The 24,086-nt window shown below is 46.2% G+C and overlaps 1 protein-coding gene and 1 long non-coding RNA gene across 2 annotated transcripts in view; one reads left to right on the top strand and one right to left on the bottom strand.

Annotated features, from left to right (window-relative positions):
- Window positions 1–5,445, top strand: part of LOC141098705 (uncharacterized) — a 241,171-nt gene extending 235,726 nt beyond the window's left edge. Inside the window, exon 3 of the long non-coding RNA XR_012234320.1 lies at window positions 4,991–5,445. This is a non-coding gene — a long non-coding RNA (uncharacterized lncRNA). The remainder of the gene's footprint in view (window positions 1–4,990) is intronic.
- GUCY2C (guanylate cyclase 2C) overlaps window positions 1–24,086 on the bottom strand; it is a 1,090,166-nt gene that overhangs the window by 417,448 nt on the left and 648,632 nt on the right. Inside the window, exons 16-17 of the mRNA XM_073586670.1 lie at window positions 18,047–18,133; window positions 16,790–16,922 (exon numbers count right to left, since the gene is read on the bottom strand). Of these exons, the coding sequence (XP_073442771.1) occupies window positions 16,790–16,922; window positions 18,047–18,133 (220 nt within the window). The remainder of the gene's footprint in view (window positions 1–16,789; window positions 16,923–18,046; window positions 18,134–24,086) is intronic.

The following is a 24,086-nucleotide window of genomic DNA, read 5'->3' as shown; positions in this document are numbered from 1 at the left end:
CCCGCATTCTCTCCAGGATGGCTCGACCTTTCTCCTGGGTTGAGGATACGGCAGTCTGTTGGGTTTATACCATTACAGCCCAAGGATCTTCATGCTGCACCTTCAACTGGACTGCGGGGTCCAGCAGCATCTCCTCCAAAGGCCTCACTAATTTGGCCATTTCGGCCCGCGGCTTCGGGGCTATATCTTGGTCTTCCAGGTTGACACAACGCACCAGGACAGTCCTTTCCAGCGCCGTGGCCAGGGAGCGGGCTGTCAGTATACCAGGGTGCAGGCGCTCTGAGTAGCAGGGTTCCACCTGCACCTCCACGCCCTCCAGTGGCATCGGGGCATGGATCGGCAGGGCCACCACCGTCTGCCCTGGAGGAAGCACGAGAGCTGCCGGCCCGACGACTTTGCCCAGCGCCTCACCCTCCTGGCACTCCTGGAGCACACATGCTGCCCGCACCAACCGCTGGAAGTCCTGCCCTTGGGTCGTGCGAGACCCCCAGTGGGTCAGAGTCTCTTCTGTGGGCTCATTGAGGAGGAGGTTGCCGAACTCTCGTAGTATGTTCATACCCAGGGTAACCGGATGTTTGCTGCTTGTGTCTCCCCCGGTCAAGACCACTCCCCGGCGGCCGAGAGATTTGCAGCTTATCGAAATCTGCATCCAGGCTACTCCGACGACAGGAATTGGTAGCTGGTTGGCGGCTACCAACTTTATCACGCTCCCCCACTGAGGTCTCAATGCCTCGGGAAAATGCTGCCGAAAGTAAGTCTCTGGCATGGTTGTTACTTGCGATCCCGTATCTACTAGGCATCGTACAGCATGGCCTTCGATCTCTGCCCATACCACTGGGCACCGCGTGGCCAGGTCTTCATGACTCCCTCCACCCCGTGTGGTGGGCTCTGGCTCCGGGCAGCTCCTCCATGGCTCAGGGTTTTCTGCTCTTCTTAGCCAGCAGGGCGGGTTCCCCCTGGAACGCGGGCACTCTCGGGCGGAGTGCCCCAATTCTCCACACTCATAACAGGCGAATGGTCGCGGTGACCGACTTGGGCGAGGGCCGCGATGGTTCATGCCTCCTTCACCCGGCCCTGGCCGACTCCTTGTGGCCGCTTTCTTGGCCTCGGCCAGTTCACCTTTAATACTCTGTATCTCTTGCTTCACCTCTTATATCCAGTGGGGTTCGCTCAGGGAGCTTACTGATGCTTCGATACTCCGAGCCATCCCCACGGGGACCGTCACCTCTTCCTCCTGTTCCCGAACCCGTGCCTCCGTCCCTATTTCAGAAAAGGTCAGATGTGGGTCCACTCGCACCCGCTCTTGCAAAGCCTGTCTTGTCAAGGTGTCTCGTAACCCGGTCACTAACAGGTCACGTAATGTTACGTCCACGGTCTCCACACCGACTCCACCCTTCCTTTCAATGGCTAAAAACAGTTCCTGCAAAACATTCATATACTGGGTCACTGTTTCACCCTCTTTCTGCATGTGTCTAAACATCTGAGTTCTCCCTATATGGCAACATGTGTGTTATGCAATAAATATTATGTGGGAAGTACAACAAGATGTTTCAAAAAGAGAATTAGAGAATGCCTCTTCCAACAAAAATAGTATTTTGGGATTGGCTAGGCATTTCTTGGATGTACATGCAGGTAATACTGATAGTCTGAGGATAAAAGTCATAGGACATGTGTCGAGACCAGTCCAAGGCGGAAATTGGGTGAGGTTGTTGCTGTGGCGAGAATCGTACTGGATACTGGCACTAAATACCAGATATCCAGAAGGCTTGAATTTTAGGGCAGATTTGATATATTTTTATTGATTTATTTTGTCAGGTTCTGCCTGGAGCAACATAAGCAAATTGTTTTGTGTTGTTATATTGCTTTATTCCAATTTCACTGTATTTCATTTTTTTATTTTTTTTTGCTGTCTTGCATGCATGTGTGAACAGGTTCCTACATGCACATGAGATAATTTTATATAAACTCAACAGATGTAGATATAATATCAAGTGTATGCATTTTGGGAACTCTCAGGGAGTGTGCAAATAGGTTTTTCCTTTTTTTTTTGCTGTCTTGCATGCATGTCTGAACAGGTTCCTACATGCACATGAAATGATTCTATATAAACTTAACAGATGCAGATATAATATCAAGTGTGTGCATTTTGGATCTCCGGGCATAGTAACTAACTACGGTTAGTTATAACAAATTGTAATGATTATATCTATATATATAAAGCTGAGTTGTATAGCCGCGCCCACTCCGTATAGCCACATTCACTATAATATCCCTCATCATCCCGTCAGCCAGAGCTACCGGACTACTACCCCTAATATCCCACATCGTCCCATCAGCCAGAGCCACTGGACTACTAATATCCCACATCATCCCACCAAAGCCACCGAACTACTACCCCTAATATCCCACATTATCACATCAGCCATAGCCACTGGACAACTACCACTAATATCCCACATCATCCCGTCACAGCCACCTGACTACTACCTCTAATATCCCACATCATCCCGTCAGTCAGAGCCACCGGACTGCTACCCCTAATATCACACATCATCCCGTCAGCCAGAGCCATCGGACTACTCCCTCTAATATCCCACATCATCCCGTCAGCCAGAGCCACTGGACTACTACCCCTAATATCCCACATTATCCAGTCAGCCTGGGGTCAGAGCCAGAGAGCTAAGTGGAATGGCCCTAACTTCCATACCGGGGATCCCTTTAAGAGAGGCCTGGCATCAGAACCTGAGCGCTGAGTGGATTTGCCCTGACTTCCATTCCAATGATCCCTTTAATGGAAGCCTGGGGTGAGAATCAGAGCACTAAGGGATTTACCCTAACTCCCATACCGGAGATCCCTTTAAGAGAGGCCTGGAGTCAGTACCAAAGCACACTCCGCATAGCCACATTCACTATAATATCCTTCATCATCCCGTCAGCCAGCGCAACTGAACTATTACCCCTAATATCCCACATCGTCCCGTCAGCCAGAGCCACCGGACTACTAATATCCCACATCATCCCACCAAAGCCACCGAACTACTACCCCTAATATCCCACATTATCACATCAGCCATAGCCACTGGACAACTACCACTAATATCCCACATCATCCTGTCACAGCCGCCAGACTACTACCTCTAATATCCCACATCATCCCGTCAGTCAGAGCCACCGGACTGCTACCCCTAATATCACACATCATCCCGTCAGCCAGAGCCATCGGACTACTCCCTCTAATATCCCACATCATCCCGTCAGCCAGAGCCACTGGACTACTACCCCTAATATCCCACATTATCCAGTCAGCCTGGGGTCAGAGCCAGAGAGCTAAGTGGAATGGCCCTAACTTCCATACCGGGGATCCCTTTAAGAGAGGCCTGGCGTCAGAACCTGAGCGCTGAGTGGATTTGCCCTGACTTCCATTCCAATGATCCCTTTAATGGAAGCCTGGGGTGAGAATCAGAGCACTAAGGGATTTACCCTAACTCCCATACCGGAGATCCCTTTAAGAGAGGCCTGGAGTCAGTACCAAAGCACACTCCGCATAGCCACATTCACTATAATATCCTTCATCATCCCGTCAGCCAGCGCAACTGAACTATTACCCCTAATATCCCACATCGTCCCGTCAGCCAGAGCCACCGGACTACTAATATCCCACATCATCCCACCAAAGCCACCGAACTACTACCCCTAATATCCCACATTATCACATCAGCCATAGCCACTGGACAACTACCACTAATATCCCACATCATCCTGTCACAGCCGCCAGACTACTACCCCTAATATCCCACATCATCCCGTCAGTCAGAGCCACCGGACTGCTTCCCCTAATATCCCACATCATCCCATCAGCCAGAGCCACCGGACTACTCCACCTAATATCCCACATCATCCCGTCAGCCAGAGCCACCGGAATATTACCCCTAATATCCCACATTATCCAGTCAGCCTGGGGTCAGAGCCAGAGTGCTAAGTGGAATGGCCCTAACTTCCTTACCAGGGATCCCTTTAAGAGATGCCTGGCATCAGAACCAGAGCGCTGAGTGGATTTGCCCTCACTTGCATATCAGGGATCCTTTTAAGAGGGGCCTGGGGTCAGAACCAGAGCACTGAGTGGTATTGCCTTAACTTCCTTACCAATGACCCCTTTAAGAGGCCCTGGGGTCAGAACCACAGCGCTGAGTGGAGCGGTCCTAACTTCCATACCGGGGATCCCTTTAAGAGAGGCCTGGGGTCAAAACCAAAGCGCTGGATGGATTTGCCCTAACTTCCATATCAATGATCCCTTTAAGAGACCCTGGGCTCAAAAACACAGCACTGAGTGGAAAGGTCCTAACTTCCATACTAGGGATCCTTTTAAGAGACACTGGGGTCAGAACCACAGCGCTGAGTGGAATGGTCCTAACTTCCATACTGGGGATCCCTTTAAGAGAGTCCTGGGGTCAAACCAAAGAGCTGGATGGATTTGCCCTGACTTCCATACCAATTATCCCTTTAATAGAAGCCTGGGGTGAGAATCAGAGCTCTGAGGGATTTGCCCTAACTTCCATACTGGAGATCCCTTTAAGAGTGAAGATGTGCCTATGGGATGGAGGATGTGTGATGGGTATATGGGCACAGGAGGGGTTGATTCATTTCTGTCATGTGCTCTCTGCTCCTTTCTGTGGGGCAGACAATGGCTGGGAGCTTATGTTTACTGGGCTGCTAGATTTCTCCCACCCGGTCACTGTCTGCTGAGGTGTTGTCGTGGGGTGAGAAAACTGTTGCTCATAGCAACCAATCACAGCTCAGCTTCTTTTAAACAGCTCTGGTGAAATGAATGATGCTTCGTGATTGGTTGGTTATACACACACACATTCAATTTTATATATATATATAGATATATTTTACCTGTATAATAACACAGAAATATGTATAGAATTGACATCTGTATATAATTCACTGGACACTATTTTTATCTTTGGCCTCTTTTCTTTTCTTTCAGGGAATTGAGATAAATGTCGTTATGATTATCGGTGCATATATTGTATCACAGTTGCAGTAATGACGACTTTATTAACATCGCAAGTATTTGAATATGTGTCAACTAATTTTTCTATTTCTGTTTAGTAATGGTAATGATAAGAGCAATATTTAATAGAACAATATTTGTTTGCCAGATGATTGAAATTCTGATTTCTTCCTTTGACCAGATTCAAAGGTTGATTCCACTATATAATGATTGGTCCATCTGTTTTGTAATTGTTTTCACATGTGGGGTTGGGTTTGTGTATGTGTTATAAATTTTGTATGCTCATTGTATTTCTAGATGCCTATGAGTAAGGGCATAAAGTCCGAAACGCGTCAGCATGTGAGGGATGTTTGCCCCTTGACATTCAATGACACATATGTTTTTAACTTTTTACAAGCTATGGATTAAATAAAAAGACAAAATTTTAATTTTTATGGAAATCACCTGATGCTGTTTTTTTCTCTTTGCCTGCATTTACAAGTGGATTTCAGCCACATTGAACCCAGCACCCGTGGTCCTGTACTCTGCTGAGCACTGAGTAAACTCCTTTCCCCTTTCCTCTGTTGATTTAGATTACTACACTGCCTGTTTTCAGATTACCCCAATAAAATCAGGAAAAAAACAACCTGTATTGGGTTCAAGGTCAAGTTCGTATAGAAAATTGAACTTTTAACTCTTTCGACCAAACCTGATAAATACAAACATCCAAAAGTCCGCTCATCCCTAATCCAGACTCACAGTCTAGATTTTTAATCTCTGTGTCACCAGTGGGGTCTTCCTGGGTCTCGTGCCATAGCGTTTTAGTTCATTCAAATGTCATTGATAGTTCATACTGACACTGATGCACCATGAGCCTGCAGAACAGCTTGAATTTCTTTGGACCTTGATGGGGGCTTCTTATCCACTATACGAATTATCCAGCATTGCAACTTTCCATCAATTTTTTCTCTGCTGTCCTTGTCCAGGGAGATTAGCTACAGTGACATGAGTTGTTAACTTCTTGATTACGATATGATGTGCACTGTGGACAAAGGAACATCAAGATTAGAGTTGAGCGAAACGGGTCGAAAAATTTCAAAACTCGCCGACTTTTGGCAAAGTCGGGTTTCATGAAACGAAACCCGACCCTAGGATGAGATTGGCCACGAGGTCGGCGACTTACGCGCCAAAGTCGCGTTTCAAAAGATTGTTTTGCGCTCTTTTTCAGCCAATCAGGATCCACGGACACTGTGGGCAACGTGATGACATAGGCAGGGGTCACCACCATCTTTCAGAAGGGCATGCAAGTGATTGGCTTGCTTTGGTGGGCGTCACAGGGGTTATAAAAGGGCGTGCACGCCGACCGCCATCTTACTTCTGCCGATCTTAGCATAGGGAGAGGTTGCTGATTCTGTAGGGAGAGCGTTAGGCAGGGAAGAAGAAAAAAAAAATTGCTTCTGCTGCTAGCGATTTTGCCTGTACAACACACCAGTCACTGTGTGTGCAGTGCAAGGGGAGGCTATATTGTGGTGGATCAGCGGTGTTGGTTGTTAGGCTGCCTTCTAAGGCTTCCTGACAGCTGCATTGCTGTTTACCCACTGCTCTGCAAACTGCTTTTTTAAAAGCAATCCCAATTTTTTTTTTTGTCCTGCTGAGGTACTGAGCGTGCATTTTTTCACACCATACAGTGTCAGTGGGCCTCACACAATCCAAAAGTGTCCAGTGTCCACTAGTGTCTGCAGAAATTCAAAATCTCCTTTATCCTGTAGTCCCTTTTTTCACACCTGTGCCATCGAGCCTGTGACATAGCGCTCTGATTTTCAGTGGGCCTCACACAATCCAAAAGTGTCCAGTGTCCACTAGTGTCTGCAGAAATTCAAAATCTCCCTTATCCTGTAGTCCCTTTTTTCACACCTGTGCCATCGAGCCTGTGACATAGCGCTCTGATATTCAGTGGGCCTCACACAATCCAAAAGTGTCCAGTGTCCACTAGTGTCTGCAGAAATTCAAAATCTCCCTTATCCTGTAGTCTCTGTTTTCACACCTGTGCCATCGAGCCTGTGACATAGCGCTCTGATATTCAGTGGGCCTCACACAATCCAAAAGTGTCCAGTGTCCACTAGTGTCTGCAGAAATTCAAAATCTCCCTTATCCTGTTGTCCCTTTTTTCACACCTGTGCCATCGAGCCTGTGACATAGCGCTCTGATATTCAGTGGGCCTCACACAATCCAAAAGTGTCCAGTGTCCACTAGTGTCTGCAGAAATTCAAAATCTCCCTTATCCTGTAGTCTCTGTTTTTACACCTGTGCCATCGAGCCTGTGACATAGCGCTCTGATATTCAGTGGGTCTCACACAATCCAAAAGTGTCCAGTGTCCACTACTGTCTGCAGAAATTCAAAATCTCCCTTATCCTGTAGTCCCTTTTTTCACACCTGTGCCATTGAGCCTGTGACATAGCGCTCTGATATTCAGTGGGCCTCACACAATCCAAAAGTGTCCAGTGTCCACTAGTGTCTGCAGAAATTCAAAATCTCCCTTATCCTGTAGTCTCTGTTTTCACACCTGTGCCATCGAGCCTGTGACATAGCGCTCTGATATTCAGTGGGCCTCACACAATCCAAAAGTGTCCAGTGTCCACTAGTGTCTGCAGAAATTCAAAATCTCCCTTATCCTGTAGTCTCTGTTTTCACACCTGTGCCATCGAGCCTGTGACATAGCGCTCTGATATTCAGTGGGCCTCACACAATCCAAAAGTGTCCAGTGTCCACTAGTGTCTGCAGAAATTCAAAATCTCCCTTATCCTGTAGTCCCTTTTTTCACACCTGTGCCATCGAGCCTGTGACATAGCGCTCTGATATTCAGTGGGCCTCACACAATCCAAAAGTGTCCAGTGTCCACTAGTGTCTGCAGAAATTCAAAATCTCCCTTATCCTGTAGTCCCTTTTTTCACACCTGTGCCATCGAGCCTGTGACATAGCGCTCTGATATTCAGTGGGCCTCACACAATCCAAAAGTGTCCAGTGTCCACTAGTGTCTGCAGAAATTCAAAATCTCCCCTGTGCTATAGACACCTTGTACCTTGTTTTACATTACTATATAGTTTGTTGGATTTTGTCTACATTTCTACAAAAAATGAGGAAGGCTGGTGGAAGAGGCCGTGGAATTGGGCGGGGGTTGGCAGCTGGTAATGATGGTGTTGGTGGTGGATCTGATGGTAGTGGCAAGAGCAAAATAGGACCGAATGCAGGAGGTGTTGAGCCTGCGTCATCGTCTGGCTCCATAAGGCTTCGAAGGCTTAGTTTTCTAGGAGTTGGCAAACCGCTTTTAAAGCCAGAGAATCAGGAAAAAGTTTTGTCTTACATTGCTGACTCAGCCTCCAGCTCTATCGCCTCCTCTTCTGAAGTTGTAAAAAGTAAAAGCACTGAGTCGTCATTGGAGGCTCATGTTCATGAACCACACCTTTCCTTGTGTCCTTCACCCCAACCAAGATTGAAGGATGATGCAGGCCATACTACTGATTACTCCATGGAGCTGTTTTCACATACCATGCCTGGATTATCAAGTGAAATGGTGAATTACCCAGGCCAAGATGAATCTGACATGGAGTGCACTGATGCACAGCCACTGATAGATGATTCTGCTGGTACATTCACTCAGAGCACTACATTGTCCTCGCAGTGTACAGAGCCAGATTCTGACCCTGATGAGACTCAGGTGCCCCTTCCCGCACACTATACCACCATACACGGTGACACAGAGGAAGGTGCACATGACATTGAAGAGGAGGTGATGGATGACCCAGTTGTTGACCCAGATTGGCATCCATTGGGGGAAGAGGGTGCTGCTTCCAATAGCTCAGATGAGGAGGAGCATCCACAGCAGACATCGACATCGCAACAGCTGTTATCTGGCAGGCCCGGAGCACTCCAAAGACAGGTTCCAAAAATCAAAAGAGTTGCTGGACAGCTTGTCCAGACGGTCAAAAGATCACAGCGTGCTAGGCCGCAAAATGTCTGCCAAAGTAGGAAGAGTGCAGTGTGGCACTTTTTTGAACAAAATCCTCATGATCAGGCCAAGGTTATCTTTAAGGAGTGCGCAAAGACCTTTAGCCGAGGGAAAAATCTGAAAAATTTGAATACCAGTTGCATGCTTAGACATTTAACCAGCATGCACTTGCAAGCGTGGACACAACACCAAACCTCAAGTGCCACATGTGCAACTGATCACAAAGAAGGTAGTCAACAACGCTACATTGTTTCCCCCACTGTAAGCCCACCGGTTAGCACAGCAGCAAATGTTGAGGTGTCGTTGCAAGGCCACAGCAGTCAGGGAATCCTACTGTTATATCAACGAAAGACTGAATCTAGGCCATCAGAAAGAACACCAACTCCATCACCATCATCAACCCTCTCTCAGTCCGCCCTGTCCACCGCTACTTCCACCATATGCAGCTCTCAAGTCCAACTCACCCTCCCAGACACTATGAGTAGGTCAAGAAAGTACTCAGTCTCTCATCCGCGTACACTGGCTTTGAACGCCCACATTGCCAAACTAATCTCATTTGAGATGATGCCCTATCGGTTGGTGGAAAGCGCAGCTTTCCGCGAACTCATGGCCTATGCAGTACCATGCTATGACCTACCCAGTCGCCACTTCTTCTCTCGCAAAGCCATCCCAGCCCTCCACCATCATGTGAAAGACCGCATTGTCCATGCACTCAAGCAGTCAGTGAGTGGAAAGGTGCACCTCACAACTGATGCATGGTCCAGTCGGCATGGCCAGGGCCGTTACGTGTCCACCACTGCGCACTGGGTTAATGTAGTGGATGCAGGGTCCACAGGGGACAGCAGTGGTGGGACAGTGCTGCCTAGCCCATGGTATAGGAAACAGTTGGCTGTAGGCATTCGACCCTCCTCCTCCTCCTCCAGAAGCGAAAGCTCGTCCACAGAGCGCAGTCGTACGAGCACTCCATCTGCAGCTGCCACTGTTGCACACGAGGTGTCCCCCTATCGAGCAGCTAGTGGAAAGCGTCAGCAGGCTGTGTTGCAGATGATGTGTTTGGGCGACAGACACACCGCCGAGGTGCTGGCCGAGTACTTGAAGCGACAAACTGAGTCATGGCTGGGCAGTGTACATCTTGAGGCAGGGAAGGTAGTTAGTGATAACGGCCGTAATTTTGTGGCAGTCATAGCCCTTTCAAAACTCAGCTACATACCTTGCTTGGCTCACATTTTGAACCTGGTGGTGCAGTGCTTCCTCAAAAATTATCCGGAGTTAACAGCCCTGCTCCAGAAGGTGCGAAGACTGTGCGCTCACATCCGCCGGTCGCCTGTACACTCCGTTCGTATGCAGAAGCTGCAGCGATTGCTCCACCTTCCCAACCACCGCCTCATTATCGACATTGCAACAAGGTGGAACTCCACCCTGCACATGGTGGAGCGGCTGTGCGAGCAGAGGCAGGCCATAATGCATTTGTGGGAGGATACACGGCCAGGCACTTTGAGAGCAGACATGGAGTTGACAGGTGTGCAGTGGTCGAAGCTGATAGACCTCTGTAAAGTCCTTCAGTGTTTTGAGGAATGCACACGGCTGGTAAGCGCAGACGACGCCATCCTAAGCATGAGCATCCCACTTATGCGTCTGCTCATGCAAACTTTGACGCACCTTAAGGAGCAGGCGTCTGCAGCCAATGTTGATGAGGAGGAAGAGGAGGAGGGAATCCTTGATGACATTCAGCCATTGTCTGCTCAGGGACCTCTCCTGGACGAGGTGGAGGAAGAAGAGGAGGAGGAGGATGATGATGGGGATGATTACTTAGGGGAGGAGGATGCATCTCGTGGGGCAAGTGAAAATGTTGGTGTGGCAAGGTCTGGTAAAGGGTTTGTGCGTGACTGGAGGGATGTGGATTTGCCAGAAAGTGCTCCTCCACCCAGCACTCGCAGTGCATCAATGACACCGGGAACATTGGCCCACATGTCAGATTATGCCTTGCAGATCCTAACATGGGACCCCCGCATTGCCAAAATGATGAACGATGACGACTACTGGTTGGCCAGCATCCTGGATCCACGCTATAAAGGCAAATTACAAAACATCATGCCACAGGAGAACCTTGACCTAATATTGGCTAATAAACAAGCAACTCTGGTAAATCGGTTGCTTGAGACATTCCCAGCACACAGCAGCGGTGATGGTTCTCACACGAGCCGTACGGGCCGGGGGCAGCTTGGCAGAGGTGTTCATGGTGCACACAGCAGAAGTGGCGTTGGAGACAGGGGTTTCATGACAATGTTGTGGACTGATTTTTCAAGTACCGCTCACACAACTGGTAATACTGCATCGATGGAAAGTGACAGGAGACAGCAGTTGTCAACTATGGTTACAAACTACTTTTCCTCCCATATCGATGTTCTCCCACACAGGTCATTCCCCTTTGACTATTGGGCCGCTAAACTGGACACCTGGCCTGAATTGGCACAATATGCCTTACAGGAGCTCGCTTGCCCAGCTGCAAGTGTGCTATCGGAAAGAGTCTTCAGTGCAGCTGGATCAATCCTGACAGAAAAAAGGACCCGTCTGTCAACCCAAAATGTGGATGATCTAACCTTCATTAAAATGAACCATGCATGGGTTTCCAAGGATTTTGTCCCACCTTCCCCTTATGACACATAGGGTGACAGAAAAATGGCTTGCTTTGGTCCACCTCTTCCTGGGACTTGACCTATTTCGCCTTTTGCATCAGCTGAATGTCCAACATCAACATATGCCACTTTCTAAAACTCCCTAACTGTGCTGCCTCCCCCCCATGGCCGGGGTCACCACCTAGCGCATGACACCGTGCGAGTGCCGTTGCCCTGGACAGGTGGGTAGGCCGACTCTTGGGCGCGGGCACTGGCACAGGGTCCCTCATAGTGCAATCAAGTGTCTCTGATGGTGGTGGTGCACACCCGCTGTCAGACACACCGCCGTACTATGAGGGGCCCAGTACCAGTACCGACGCCCACGAGTGGGCCCCCCTTGCTTGGGCAGGGCCCCAGCATTTGCAATCTTTACCTCTCCCTGCTCCTCCGCTGTGTAGTCTGGGCCGTCAAATCCATACTGGGCCTGACACCGTCTGAGCCTGCCTCCTGATGTATAGACATATATTTTGAATGTGTACGCTATCCATACATGTTATCCGGGGATACGGTACCCTTTCTCACCTTTGTGCAATCACGTGCAAGCCATACTGGGCCTAACACCGTCTGAGCCTGCCTCCTGATGTATAGACATATATTTTGAATGTGTACGCTATCCATACATGTTATCCGGGGATACGGTACCCTTTCTCACCTTTGTGCAATCACGTGCAAGCCATACTGGGCCTAACACCGTCTGAGCCTGCCTCCTGATGTATAGACATATATTTTGAATGTGTACGCTATCCATACATGTTATCCGGGGATACGGTACCCTTTCTCACCTTTGTGCAATCACGTGCAAGCCATACTGGGCCTAACACCATCTGAGCCTGCCTCCTGATGTATAGACATATATTTTGAATGTGTACGCTATCCATACATGTTATCCGGGGATACGGTACCCCTTCTCACCTTTGTGCAATCACGTGCAAGCCATACTGGGCCTAACACCGTCTGAGCCTGCCTCCTGATGTATAGACATATATTTTGAATGTGTACGCTATCCATACATGTTATCCGGGGATACGGTACCCTTTCTCACCTTTGTGCAATCACGTGCAAGCCATACTGGGCCTAACACCGTCTGAGCCTGCCTCCTGATGTATAGACATATATTTTGAATGTGTACGCTATCCATACATGTTATCCGGGGATACGGTACCCTTTCTCACCTTTGTGCAATCACGTGTAATCCATACTGGGCGTGAGAACGGCTGGCGAGCTGTTAAGCAAGCTACAGCACCTGTGGTTTGCACACGTAAGTTTTTCATTTTTTCAGGAATGACGGTTAGGCCTAATTCTGGAACTGTGGTTGACCTGCACTTACTGGGAAATCATCGTTCGCGGGTAATAATTGTAATAATCAGTGATCCCCATCACTAACGTTGTTCAGCTGGTTATCTGCACCTGTAAGCGACAAACGCTGGCCTTTTCAGTGTAGCGCACATGCAGCCACGGACATGTAAGGGCATGACACACATAAGTTATTGGCCAATCTCATGTGCCAGAGCCTCACGTGTCCCTCTAGTAAGCCGGACTCGGACCGCGGGGCATGACGGAGTCTCGTTCGTTAACGGAATTAAGCTTGCAATGTGTGCATCTGTTCTGTAGCTGGCATGGTTGAGGTTTCCCAGGTGGAGTCGAATTTAACCGTAGGCTCCACTCCTGGTGGTGCCCTTCTGGACATTCCTTTAAGGTTCAGCTTTGCAACCATACTGCCCACGTAAAACAAACACTTTGCCTTTATGAACGCTGTTTGGAGGGTCATGACTCGTGGGAATAACCCTGCCCAATCAGTTAACCTGCTAGAGAGATCCTTCGTTGCTCCCAAGAATGACATCACACTCCCTAGGAGGAAGGTAATGCCACTGTGGCGACCGTACTCCTGGGGGCGACACAAGTGCACTGATGCCCAGCCACTGCTCGATGAATCTGCTGGTACATTGACCCAGACCACTACATTCCCCTCACACGCTACACGGCCTGAATCTGACCCTGATGAAACTCAGGTTACCCTTCCCATATACAGTTCCATCTTACACGGTGACAAAGAGGAAGCTGCAGATGAAAGTGCAGGTTCGGCCCACCCGCCATCAGACACACCACCGTACTATCAGGGGCCCTGTGCCAGTGCCGTCGCCAACGAGTGGGCCCCCCCTGCTTGCTCAGGATCACAGCACTTGCAAGGTTGAAATACTGTGCAGTGAGGTTGAAGATGGGGACGACGAGGAGTCCAGACTAGTACAGGGATTCCCTAGCGAGGAGACTTATTTGATTGTTTTCAATGTTGGGACAGCAATTTTTGGGGAGCACTATACTCTGGAGAATGATAGATGGGGCCCACCATACACTGGAACATTCCAAAGGTGGACATCAGACACTGGAGCAGCATTTACAGGGCCCATTATACACTAGAGCATTAGAAATGGGGCCCATTATGTTTGGAGCATTATTTGGGCCCATAAGACAGTGGAGCTTCATCCATGGGGACCAACATATACTGTAGCATTATGTGGAGCCCATCATATACTGTTTCAAACATTATATGGGACCAATGATTCTGTATGGAGAAATAGATGGGCCTCGTCATGAGATGTAAAAAGTGAAGTATTTTTCATTGTACTATACCGCTATTTCTCTGCCATATCGGAGCATGATGAGTTGTGGTATGTGTTAAAGGGGCGCTCTTTCGCCCAGGGCACATGAAAACCTGGAGCCAGCCCTACCCCCCCACAACTTTAGCCAAATAACCCCCATTTTTCAGTGCGTAACTTGTTAATTAAGGTTGACAAGCTTAAGTAAGAAGAATTGATGCTTTTGGCATTCAAATGGGCACTGTAGGTGTGTTTCCTGTCCTCCTCTCACTGCCGACTTTTATTCCCCATTGACTTACATTGGGTTTCGTGTTTTGGGACGACCCCGACTTTTCCCTATAATTGGCCGATCTTGCTCGACCCGACTTTTGGAAAAGTCGGGTTTCACGAAACGAAACTCGACCCTAAAAAAACAAAAGTCGCTCAACTCTAATCAAGATCTCTGGAAATGTGCTTTCAATCTTGAGATTATTAATACTGTTCACCAATTTTGGTTCTCAAGTCCTCAGACAGTTCTCTTCTCATCTTTCTGTTCTCCATGCTTAGTATTGAGCACCCAATGCAAAGATGGAGTCATCCTCTCCCCATTTTATCTAGTTTCACGTGTGTCTTTTATATTGCGTTTACCCATAGTTTTGGAAAGGTACCAACAATTTTGTCCAGCCCTTTGGTGTGGGTTTTATATGAAGCTAGAAATAGGTGGTAATGTCACAATGGGGTAGGCTTTGCAGCCTAATTCTAGTAAGCGCCACCTGTCTCCACAATACCCCCCACATGTGTCGCCCGCACCACTGGCAGAACTATGTCACTCAGAGCTGCACTCCTGACTCTGTCAGCCTGCTCTGCTACTATTACTATGCATGCAGCAGTCTCTGCCCCTTCCCACACAGCGTGCTCCCATGACATCATACCTGCTATCAGCAGCCTCGTCCCAGTCCACTGTTTGCCTCCTGGGGGAAATAGCGACTGCAGCTGGCGGAGCACAGACCGGAGAGGAGTGGATATGCTAGTTATCAGACAGGGCTGCGCACAGGTATTCTGCTCCCGGAACTCCCCGGGGAGGGCAGCGAGGCGGCCACGGACTCCTAGTTACATGTAGTGCAGCAAGGGACACATGATGGCGAGGCTGTGCTGGAACTGCCGCGGTGTCTTGTGGGATCCGGGGACAGCGGCCATTGCCAATTATATATAGCGATTACTGTATGTCCAATTTGCTTTCTTTCCCCTGTGTTTTTTTGTTTTGTTGCAATACACACAACGGAAACAAACATGTGTATAACAAAATGTGTAACTGCAACAATTTTCTGGGAGAAATACTTCATTTTCTGGAATAATTTCAAGTTTGTCAACATTTTCGGCCATGACTGTAAGGGTCCCGTTTCAGATAGCGACGCACCAGTGATCCCGACAACGATACGACCTGGTAAGGATCGCTGGTGCATCGCTACATGGTCGCTAGTAAGCTGTCAAACAGGCAGATCTTTTCAATGACGCAGCAACGATACGGCAATCCGTATAGCGACCTCAGCGGTCATTGGGACCTTGTCACACAGCAGCTATTCTGACGACTCACGCCTGCGTCCCAGAGTTCTGCATCGCCAACGAGGTCGCTCGCCAGCGATGCATGCTGGCCAGCGGGACGCCAATGATCAAAAAATGGCCCAGGACATTCGCGTATGATCAGCGATATCCAGGGGGGGGGCCGGTCGCTGCTATGTGTCACATGTAGTGAGATCGCTGGCGAGGTCGCTGTTGCGTCCCAAAACCTGTGACGTTTCAGGTATCTCGCTAACGATCTTGTTATGTGAGACGGGGCCTTTACTCCGAGTGTGTTCCAATTCACAGACCAATTCTCACACCTGTCAATGAATGGTTTTGTGAAACACAGATAGCAGACAGATGAAATCAATGACATGTTACATTCATATTATATCTGTTCCAAATCGACATGGATGCATGATTTTGACGTTAGTTTCCTACCATATCTTTATAGTGATTACAGTTTTTTTTAAACTGAGCCACGTTTTCCTTCACACAACTATTGACTTAGATGCCCTAAAGGTTCCGGGTATTTCCCTTATATGAGATATTTTTGAACCACTGCAGCACATTGCAAAATAAGATTTTGTTATATTTTGCTGGTTTATTACCTTTCCAAAACCTGAATTGTTGTATTGCTCATTATTAGTATAGATGTTACATTTTTATTTTGCCTCTTATATACTTAAATTGTTCTAGGAACCATTTCACTATCCAATAATTTTTTTTATAAAATTGAAAAATTCTGTCTGACAGCTGCTGCCATTAGTGATAAATTACTATAAATAAATGTATACACCTAACTTCGGATTGAATATTAAATTAGTGTTCATTAAGCTGTCCATAGTATTGGCACCATCAGTCAGAATATAATGATCAACTTTGTTTAAACATCAAAATGAGCTTTAGAGCTAAAAAAGTTGGATGTAAAAGTTGCATGAATGAGGTATATAGATTATGTGCAATATTCACATTTACCCTTTTTAGGATTTAAAATGGAACTACAAATAAAGTCAGTAATTTTCACCACCATACGACTATCGACTACACAGTTTGTGGACTTAAGTCTGCCATGGGCCTCCACTTTACTGGCGTGCAGATATGACATACCCTGAAATTGAGAAATAGCAAAATTACATTATACACCATACACATTCATACATACATTAAACATTATTACATCAAAGCTATAAATGATGTGTCACATGTTCCTTCATATTTTTGAAATTAAAGAAGAATTTCCAATATTTATCTCCTGTCTTTGCGCTCCTGCTGACCGAACCTACCCAACTCTACATGGATTAATTTTGGCACTCATAGGGACCAATTCATTGACATGGTACATCAAGGCTGTTTTGCCAAACCATCGGCACTCTGTAATCATTTGGTGGGGGGGTGATAGGCATACAGAACAGCACACTTTCATGGGGAGTACATTGTCAGAGATTGACATTGGACTTAAACAGGTTTGCAGCTGGAGGCAGAGCTCTGCTCCACAAGTGACTGTTAGAGACAAATGATGGCTGAATAACACAGGAATGGGCGAAACTCTTGAGCCCACTGAATAAATCTGCTGCTGACGTGCACCAGACAAGTATGGTGCATGTCATTGTGGGGTTAATGCTTTTACCAATATTCTAGTGTATCATACAGGCAGGGCCGGACTGGCCATCTGGCAATCCTGGCAAAAGCTAGAAGGGCCTGTCTGGTCGTGGGCTGCCTTGTCTGCTATGTTGCTAACAGAATCGATGTTCTGAAGACACCCATACTGTTAAGAGTTGTGACGGAGCACCAAGTCACTGACTCCATCACTTACCTCAGTAGGCCATGGGTATCACACGGGTATCAATAGAAATATTGTTTTTTGAGTAAATCTTCCTTTCCTCCATCTAGGGTAATATTAGTAATATATCCAATCTGGTTTTTGGGGAAGAGGACAACGTGGGCCTGTGTGATTTCAAATGCCAGGGCTGAATTTCAGCCACAGTCCGTACCTGCATACAGGCTATAATTGGATTATTGAAGGTCTGTTAACTGGGATTTTTTTCACTAGAACAAATGGACCCTTTGTTAAATTTGGGACCAAGCAGTAGTTTTCTACAAACTACAAAGTTTTCTTTCTCTGTTTACTGACTTACCATTGGCTACTATAACACCAAAGTCATCAGTACAACTTGCTACTCTTGGTACCCTACGTGCATTAGATAGACTGTAAATGTGAATGCATAGTCCTACCTTAGCTATATCATTCATGACAGAGATTTTAAATTCCCAGTCCATGAAAGTGCCATCCGGGTAGGAAATTTTATCACTGAGAACATCCTAAAGTGGAAAAAAAAGATTATTTTATATAATGAGAAAAAATGTTTTCATGAGAAAAAAAAAGTTTTGTTAAGGAGCTCTACCACATATCACAATCTAAATACAATGCAATCAATATTGCTTTACTTCAGCAAATGGCAAATCTAAACACAATCACATTAACATTCATATGGCATCACCATTTGATGAACATTAATATTGAAGTGCTGCTAAGCACAGATTTGTACCTTAAAAGTCTAAATATCCAGCAATTCAAGCACAAATAATACATTGTGATGACGTGACCGATTGATTCATCATGAAGGGATTCAAAAGAAGGCAAAGTATAACTGAAAATCCAAAAATAAAATGGGGAAACCAGTTTTCCCATGAACAAAGTTAATTTTAATCAACATTTTAATCAACATATCTTTAAATAATAGTAAGTTTAGTAAGTTCTATATTTGGATATGTTTAACCACATCACCAACTTGCTTTTTTTCATTTTTGAGTTTCTGTCTTTTGCTCCGCTGCTTCCCAGAGTCATAACTTTGTTATTTTTCTATCAGTATGGTGATGTGAAAGCTTGTTTTTTGTTGGACTAGTTGTACTTTTGAATGACAGCATTGGTTTTATTGCAGGGTTCCGGTGTCAGTCACGGGAGTGGCGCCGGTTCAGTTGCGGCTCTGAGTATACAGAGCGGTGGCTATAATCACGCCCCCAGCCCTGACTGACACTGGCTCTACATTGGTGCCCGGGTGATGGTTACAGCCACAGCTCTTTATTCTCAGAGCGGTGACTGAACCCCTTCCACCCCCGTGAATGAAACCAAATTATGTTGGGGGAATAACATTAATTTTCTCCCCACAGTGTTCGGCAACATGCAGGCGCTGGGCAGGTTAATAATGCTATAAACCTGCAGATTAACCCCATATCTGCAGGTTAACAGCATTTTTCTGGTGACAGGTTCCCTTTAAAGATGCAGCCAATTCTTGTTTCACTATTTTGTATTTTCCTGCCCTTCTTCCATGGGATACAACTTTTTTATTTTTACTACATGAGGGTTAGTTTTGTGTAGAAGACGTTTTGAATTATTCAATTCACTTTACTATACAATGTACTGGAGAAAAACAACACAGCCATAGATTTTTTTTTGTCTTGCTTTTAATACATAAATTGTACGGCAAAATTTACTGGCAACATGATTGTCCAGGTCAGTGCAATTACGAGGATAACAAACTTGTATATTTTTCTTTATTATTTTAGCAACTGAAAACCATTTTAAGCTTTGTATGTCGCCATTTTTTTTTTCATTCTTGCAATGTGAGGGCTTGATTTTTGAGTGCCGAACTGGATTGGTACTATGTTAATGGACTTATAATACTTGCTTTTTATAGCTTTTTAGTTTTTAACTTTACTTTTTATTTCCCATAAGGGACATGAACCTACAATCGTTTGATTGTATTGCATAATACAGTACAGCTTTGTATAGTAAAAACCACCGACTCAGCTCTGCTTCACGGAAGTACCAAGATGGTGGAAATAAGAAAGTCAAAGACATCATGATGCCACCTGAAGCTGCTGAGTAGTTAAGAGAGTGGAAGAAGATGTAGCAGTGCTGCGGGTTCATGTTTATGACTTTATATAGTAAATATTCCTGATGGGGTAGCTATCAGACTTGAAGTTATTACAATGTTTTTTCTTTTCCCTCCTTACTATTTGACTTAGGTTGGTGTGGTACCATATACTGAAGCATATGCAGAGATAGATTTAATGGCAGGAAGTTTACCTGAATTCTAACTGTGTAAATGTCTGCAGTCCTGCTAACTGCACTAGGAGTATTCTCCCATACTCTCCAGGCAAGAGAGGAAAGCCATAATCCACTGTTTGAGGGGGGGGGGGAACGGAGGGGGAAGGGAAGGTTACTTGTTATGTATGGGGGGAAATCACAGGATGAGTTCTTGATGTACTGACATATAGTAAAAGCACAATGTAATGGCATTCATAACAACATTCTAAGTACAATATATGATCATAGCAATAATGTCTGGAACAGTTGAGATTATAAGCAGAAATGTCAGGGGTCTTTCAGATGGGACAAAACGAACAGCAATCCTTCAATATATCATACCTCCCAACTTTTGAAGAAGGGAAAGAGGGACAAAGGTTGCAGTGCGCAGCAACAAATTTTAGGCCATGCCCCAACCACACCCATTTCACAACTAGTTACACCCAAGTCGATGCCCTGACCACACACATTTAGCACTGCTGATCACACTGACTGGTACTGAGGGCACAGTGGCTGGCATTATGGGCACAGTGGCTGGCATTATAGATACAGTGGCTGGTATTGTGGGCACACTGACTGGTACTGAGGAAAAGAAAGAACAGAGACAGAGAAAAAAGAAAACAGAGAAAGAAAGAACAGAGAGAGAGAAAGATGGGAAAGAAAGAACAGAGAGAGAAAGAATGAAACAAAGAAACAAAGAACAGAGATAGCAAGAAAGAAGGGAAAGAAAGAAAGAACAGAGAGAAAGAAAGAAAGAAACAGAGAGAGAAAGAAAGAACAGAGAGAAAGAAAGAGGGGACAGAAAAAAAGAACAGAGAGAGAAAAAAAGAAAGAGGGGAAAGAAAGAAAGAACAGACAGGGAGAAATAAAGAACAGAGAGGGAGAGAAAGAAAGAGGGGAAAGAAAGAACAGAGAGAGAAAGAAAGAATGAAATAAAGAAATAAAGAAAGAAAGAAGAGAAAGAAAGAACAGAGAGAGAAAGAAAAAAAGAGGGGAAAGAAAGAACAGAGAGAGAAAGAAAGAGGGGAAAGAAAGAACAAAGAAGGAGAGAGAAAGAAGAAGGGAAAGAAAAAACAGAGAGAGAAAGAAAGAATGAAAGAAAGAAAGAAAGAAAGAAAGAGGGGAAAGAAACAACAGAGAGAAAGAAAGAAAGAAAGAAAGTGGGGAAAGAAAGAACAGAAAGATATAGAGAAAGAAAGATGAGAAAGAAAAAACAGAGAGAGAGAGGACAGAGAGAAAGAAAGAAAGAACAGAGAGAAAGAAAGAAAGAACAGAGAGAGAGAACAGAGAGAAAGAAAGAACAGAGAGAAAGATAGAAAGAAAGAAAGATAGAAAGAAATAAAGAAAGAGGAAAAAAGGAAGAACAGAGAGAGAAAGAGAAAATAGAGAAAGAAAGGAAGATTAGAGAAATAAAGAAAGGAAGATTAGAGAGAGAAAGAAAGAGAAAGAAAGAGCAAAGAGAGAAAAAAAGAGGGGAAAGAAAGAAAGAAAGAACAGAGAGAAAGAAAGAAGAAAGCAAGAAACAGAAAGAAAAAGAACAGAGAGAGAAAGAAATAGTGGACAGAAAAAAAGAACAGAGAGAGAGAAAAAAAGAAAGAGGGGACGAAAGAACAGAGAGGGAGAGCGAAAGAAAGAGGGGAAAGAAATAAAGAACAGAGAGAGAAAGAAGGAAAGAAAGAGGGGAAAGAAAGAACAAAGAGAGAAAGAGGGGAAAGAAAGAAAGAAAGAAAGAAAGAACAGAGAGAAAGAAAGATGGGAAAGAAAGAACAGAGAGAGAGAAAGAAAGAGAAAGAAAAACAGAGAGAAAGAAAGAAATAACAGAGAGAGAAAGAAAGAGAACAGAGAGAAAGAAAGAAAGAAAGAAAGAAAGAAAGAGGGGAAAGAAAGAACAGAAAGAGAGAAAGTAAGAACAAAAAAGAGAAAGAAAGAACAGAGAGAGAAAGAAAGATTAGTGAGAGAAAGAAACATTAGAGAGAAAGACAGAGGGGAAAGAAAGAAAGAACAGAGCAAAAGAAAGAACAGAGAGAAAGAAAGGAAGAGGGGAAAGAAAGAAAGAACAGAGAAAGAAAGAAAGAAAGAAAGAAAAGAGAGAAAGAAAGAGGAAAGAGAACAGAGAGAGAAAGAAAAAAGAAAGCTTAGAGAGAGAAAGAAAGAACAGAGATAGAAAGAAAAAAGAACAGAGAGAGAAAAAAGAACAGAGAGAGAAAGAAAGAAAGATTCTATAAAGATAACATAGTAGCCCAGCTCCCATTGTAGTGCCAGCTGAGCCTCCCAGTGCAGGACATATCATGATCCGCTCACATGACCGACATCCCTGAGTCCAAGGCTATCCTGCTGTCCGCGCTGTCGGACGAGGACACGCTGATGGATCTGAAGCATTCCCTGAAGTGCCTCCATGGTTCCGTCACAATCTCCTCCTGAAATTGCCTAATTTCCGGTCAGCTTCTAGCACATCACATGTGAATTTTAAAGTGATTCTCAGGGCTCCGCCGTGTACTCCTGTGTCCGCGGGAAAAGTAAGCTCCCCACCGGGGCAGTGGGGCAGACTCTCGCTCAAAATCGGAACTGTCCCGCTGGTCCGGGATGGTTGGGGGGTATGAATGCTCCCCACCATACACCTTGTGCGCGCTTGGCTCAGCACAGCTCATACACACACGGTTCTGCTTTGTATGCCTCGTACACACACGGCTTCACTCCGTACACCTCGCACACACAAGGCTCCACTCAGTACACACATGGCTCCACTCTGTAAACCTGGTACACATGTGGCTCTGCTCCGTACACCTTGTACACAGGCGGTCACACTCTCTACACCTTGTACACACATGGCTCTACTCCGTAAACCTTCTACACATGCGGCTTTGCTTTTACACCTCATACATGCTTAGTTCCGCTCTGTACACCTCGTACACAAGCAGCTCTGCTCCACACACGTGGCTCCACTCCGTACTCCCTGTACACACACGGCTCAGCTCCGTACACTTCGTACACACAGGGATCCGTTTCGTACGCCCCGTACACACACGGCTCTGCTCCACATACATGCGGCTCCACTCCGTACACCCCATACACATACGGCTCTGCTCCACTCCGTAAACACACGACTCAGCTCTGTACAATTTGTACACACTGGGCTCCGTTCCGTACAGCTCGTACACACACGGCTCCTCTCTGTACACCTCGTACACACACAGATCCGCTCCGTACACCTCGTACACATGCGACTCCACTCCGTACACCTCGTACACATGGGGCTCCGCTACGCACACCTCGTACACTCGCGGCTCCGCTCGTAACCTTGTTCACATGCAGATCTGCTCCGTACACCTCGTACACACACATGGCTCTGCTCCGTACACATCTCCGCTCCGTACACCTCATACACATGCGGCTCCGCTCCATACACCTCATACACACGTGGCTCCGCTCCGTACACCTCATACACACGCATCTCCACTTCATACACATCTCCGCTCCGTACACCTTGTACACACACGGCTCCGCTCCATACACCTCGTACGCACACGGCTCCACTTCGTACACCTTGTACACACATGGCTCTGCTCCGTACACCTCGAAAACACACGGCTCTGCTCCGTACACCTCGTACACACACATCTCTGCTCCATACAACTTGTACATGCACAGCTCTGCTACATCCACCCTGTAAACCCCTCCTGACCCCACACATAAACTTCCCCCACCAAGCACGATGACAACCAGCGCAGCACAGCAGAGTCTTGCATACACTGAGGCCCCTGATCATGTGATTCCTGACTCTTCCCCTCCTGTGACCTCATCACAGGTCCTGTACTCACAGAAGAGAACAGCCTAGTGATGTCAGTGCTGGCTGTGAGGGTCTGCAGTGTGTCTCTCTGGGAGGGCTAGGATGGGGTGCATGGGGGGTGGATTATCTCAGTGAAGTGCGGTAAAAAAAGCTCCCTCCCGGGACAGTGGGGCAGGCAGTCAAAATTGGGTCTGTCCTGCTAGATCTGGGACGGTTGGGAGGTATGAATATATTCAATCACAAAATCCTTCTACAGCACAGTATGCTTGCAAGAAACACGCCTCACAAAAGAGATGCTTTGTAATAATGAGGAAGAGATGGATGCAGGCAAGTTACTTCATTAAAGAGGCTGCGCTGGTAGATTTATAGAGAAATAGGTTTCCTGATACGTATCAATA

This window comes from Dendrobates tinctorius, unplaced genomic scaffold, assembly GCF_039654945.1.
Source record: "Dendrobates tinctorius isolate UK_male_01 unplaced genomic scaffold, ASM3965494v1 ptg000094l, whole genome shotgun sequence".
Classification (NCBI taxonomy): domain Eukaryota; kingdom Metazoa; phylum Chordata; class Amphibia; order Anura; family Dendrobatidae; genus Dendrobates; species Dendrobates tinctorius.
This window is presented reverse-complemented; position numbering and strand designations above follow the sequence as displayed.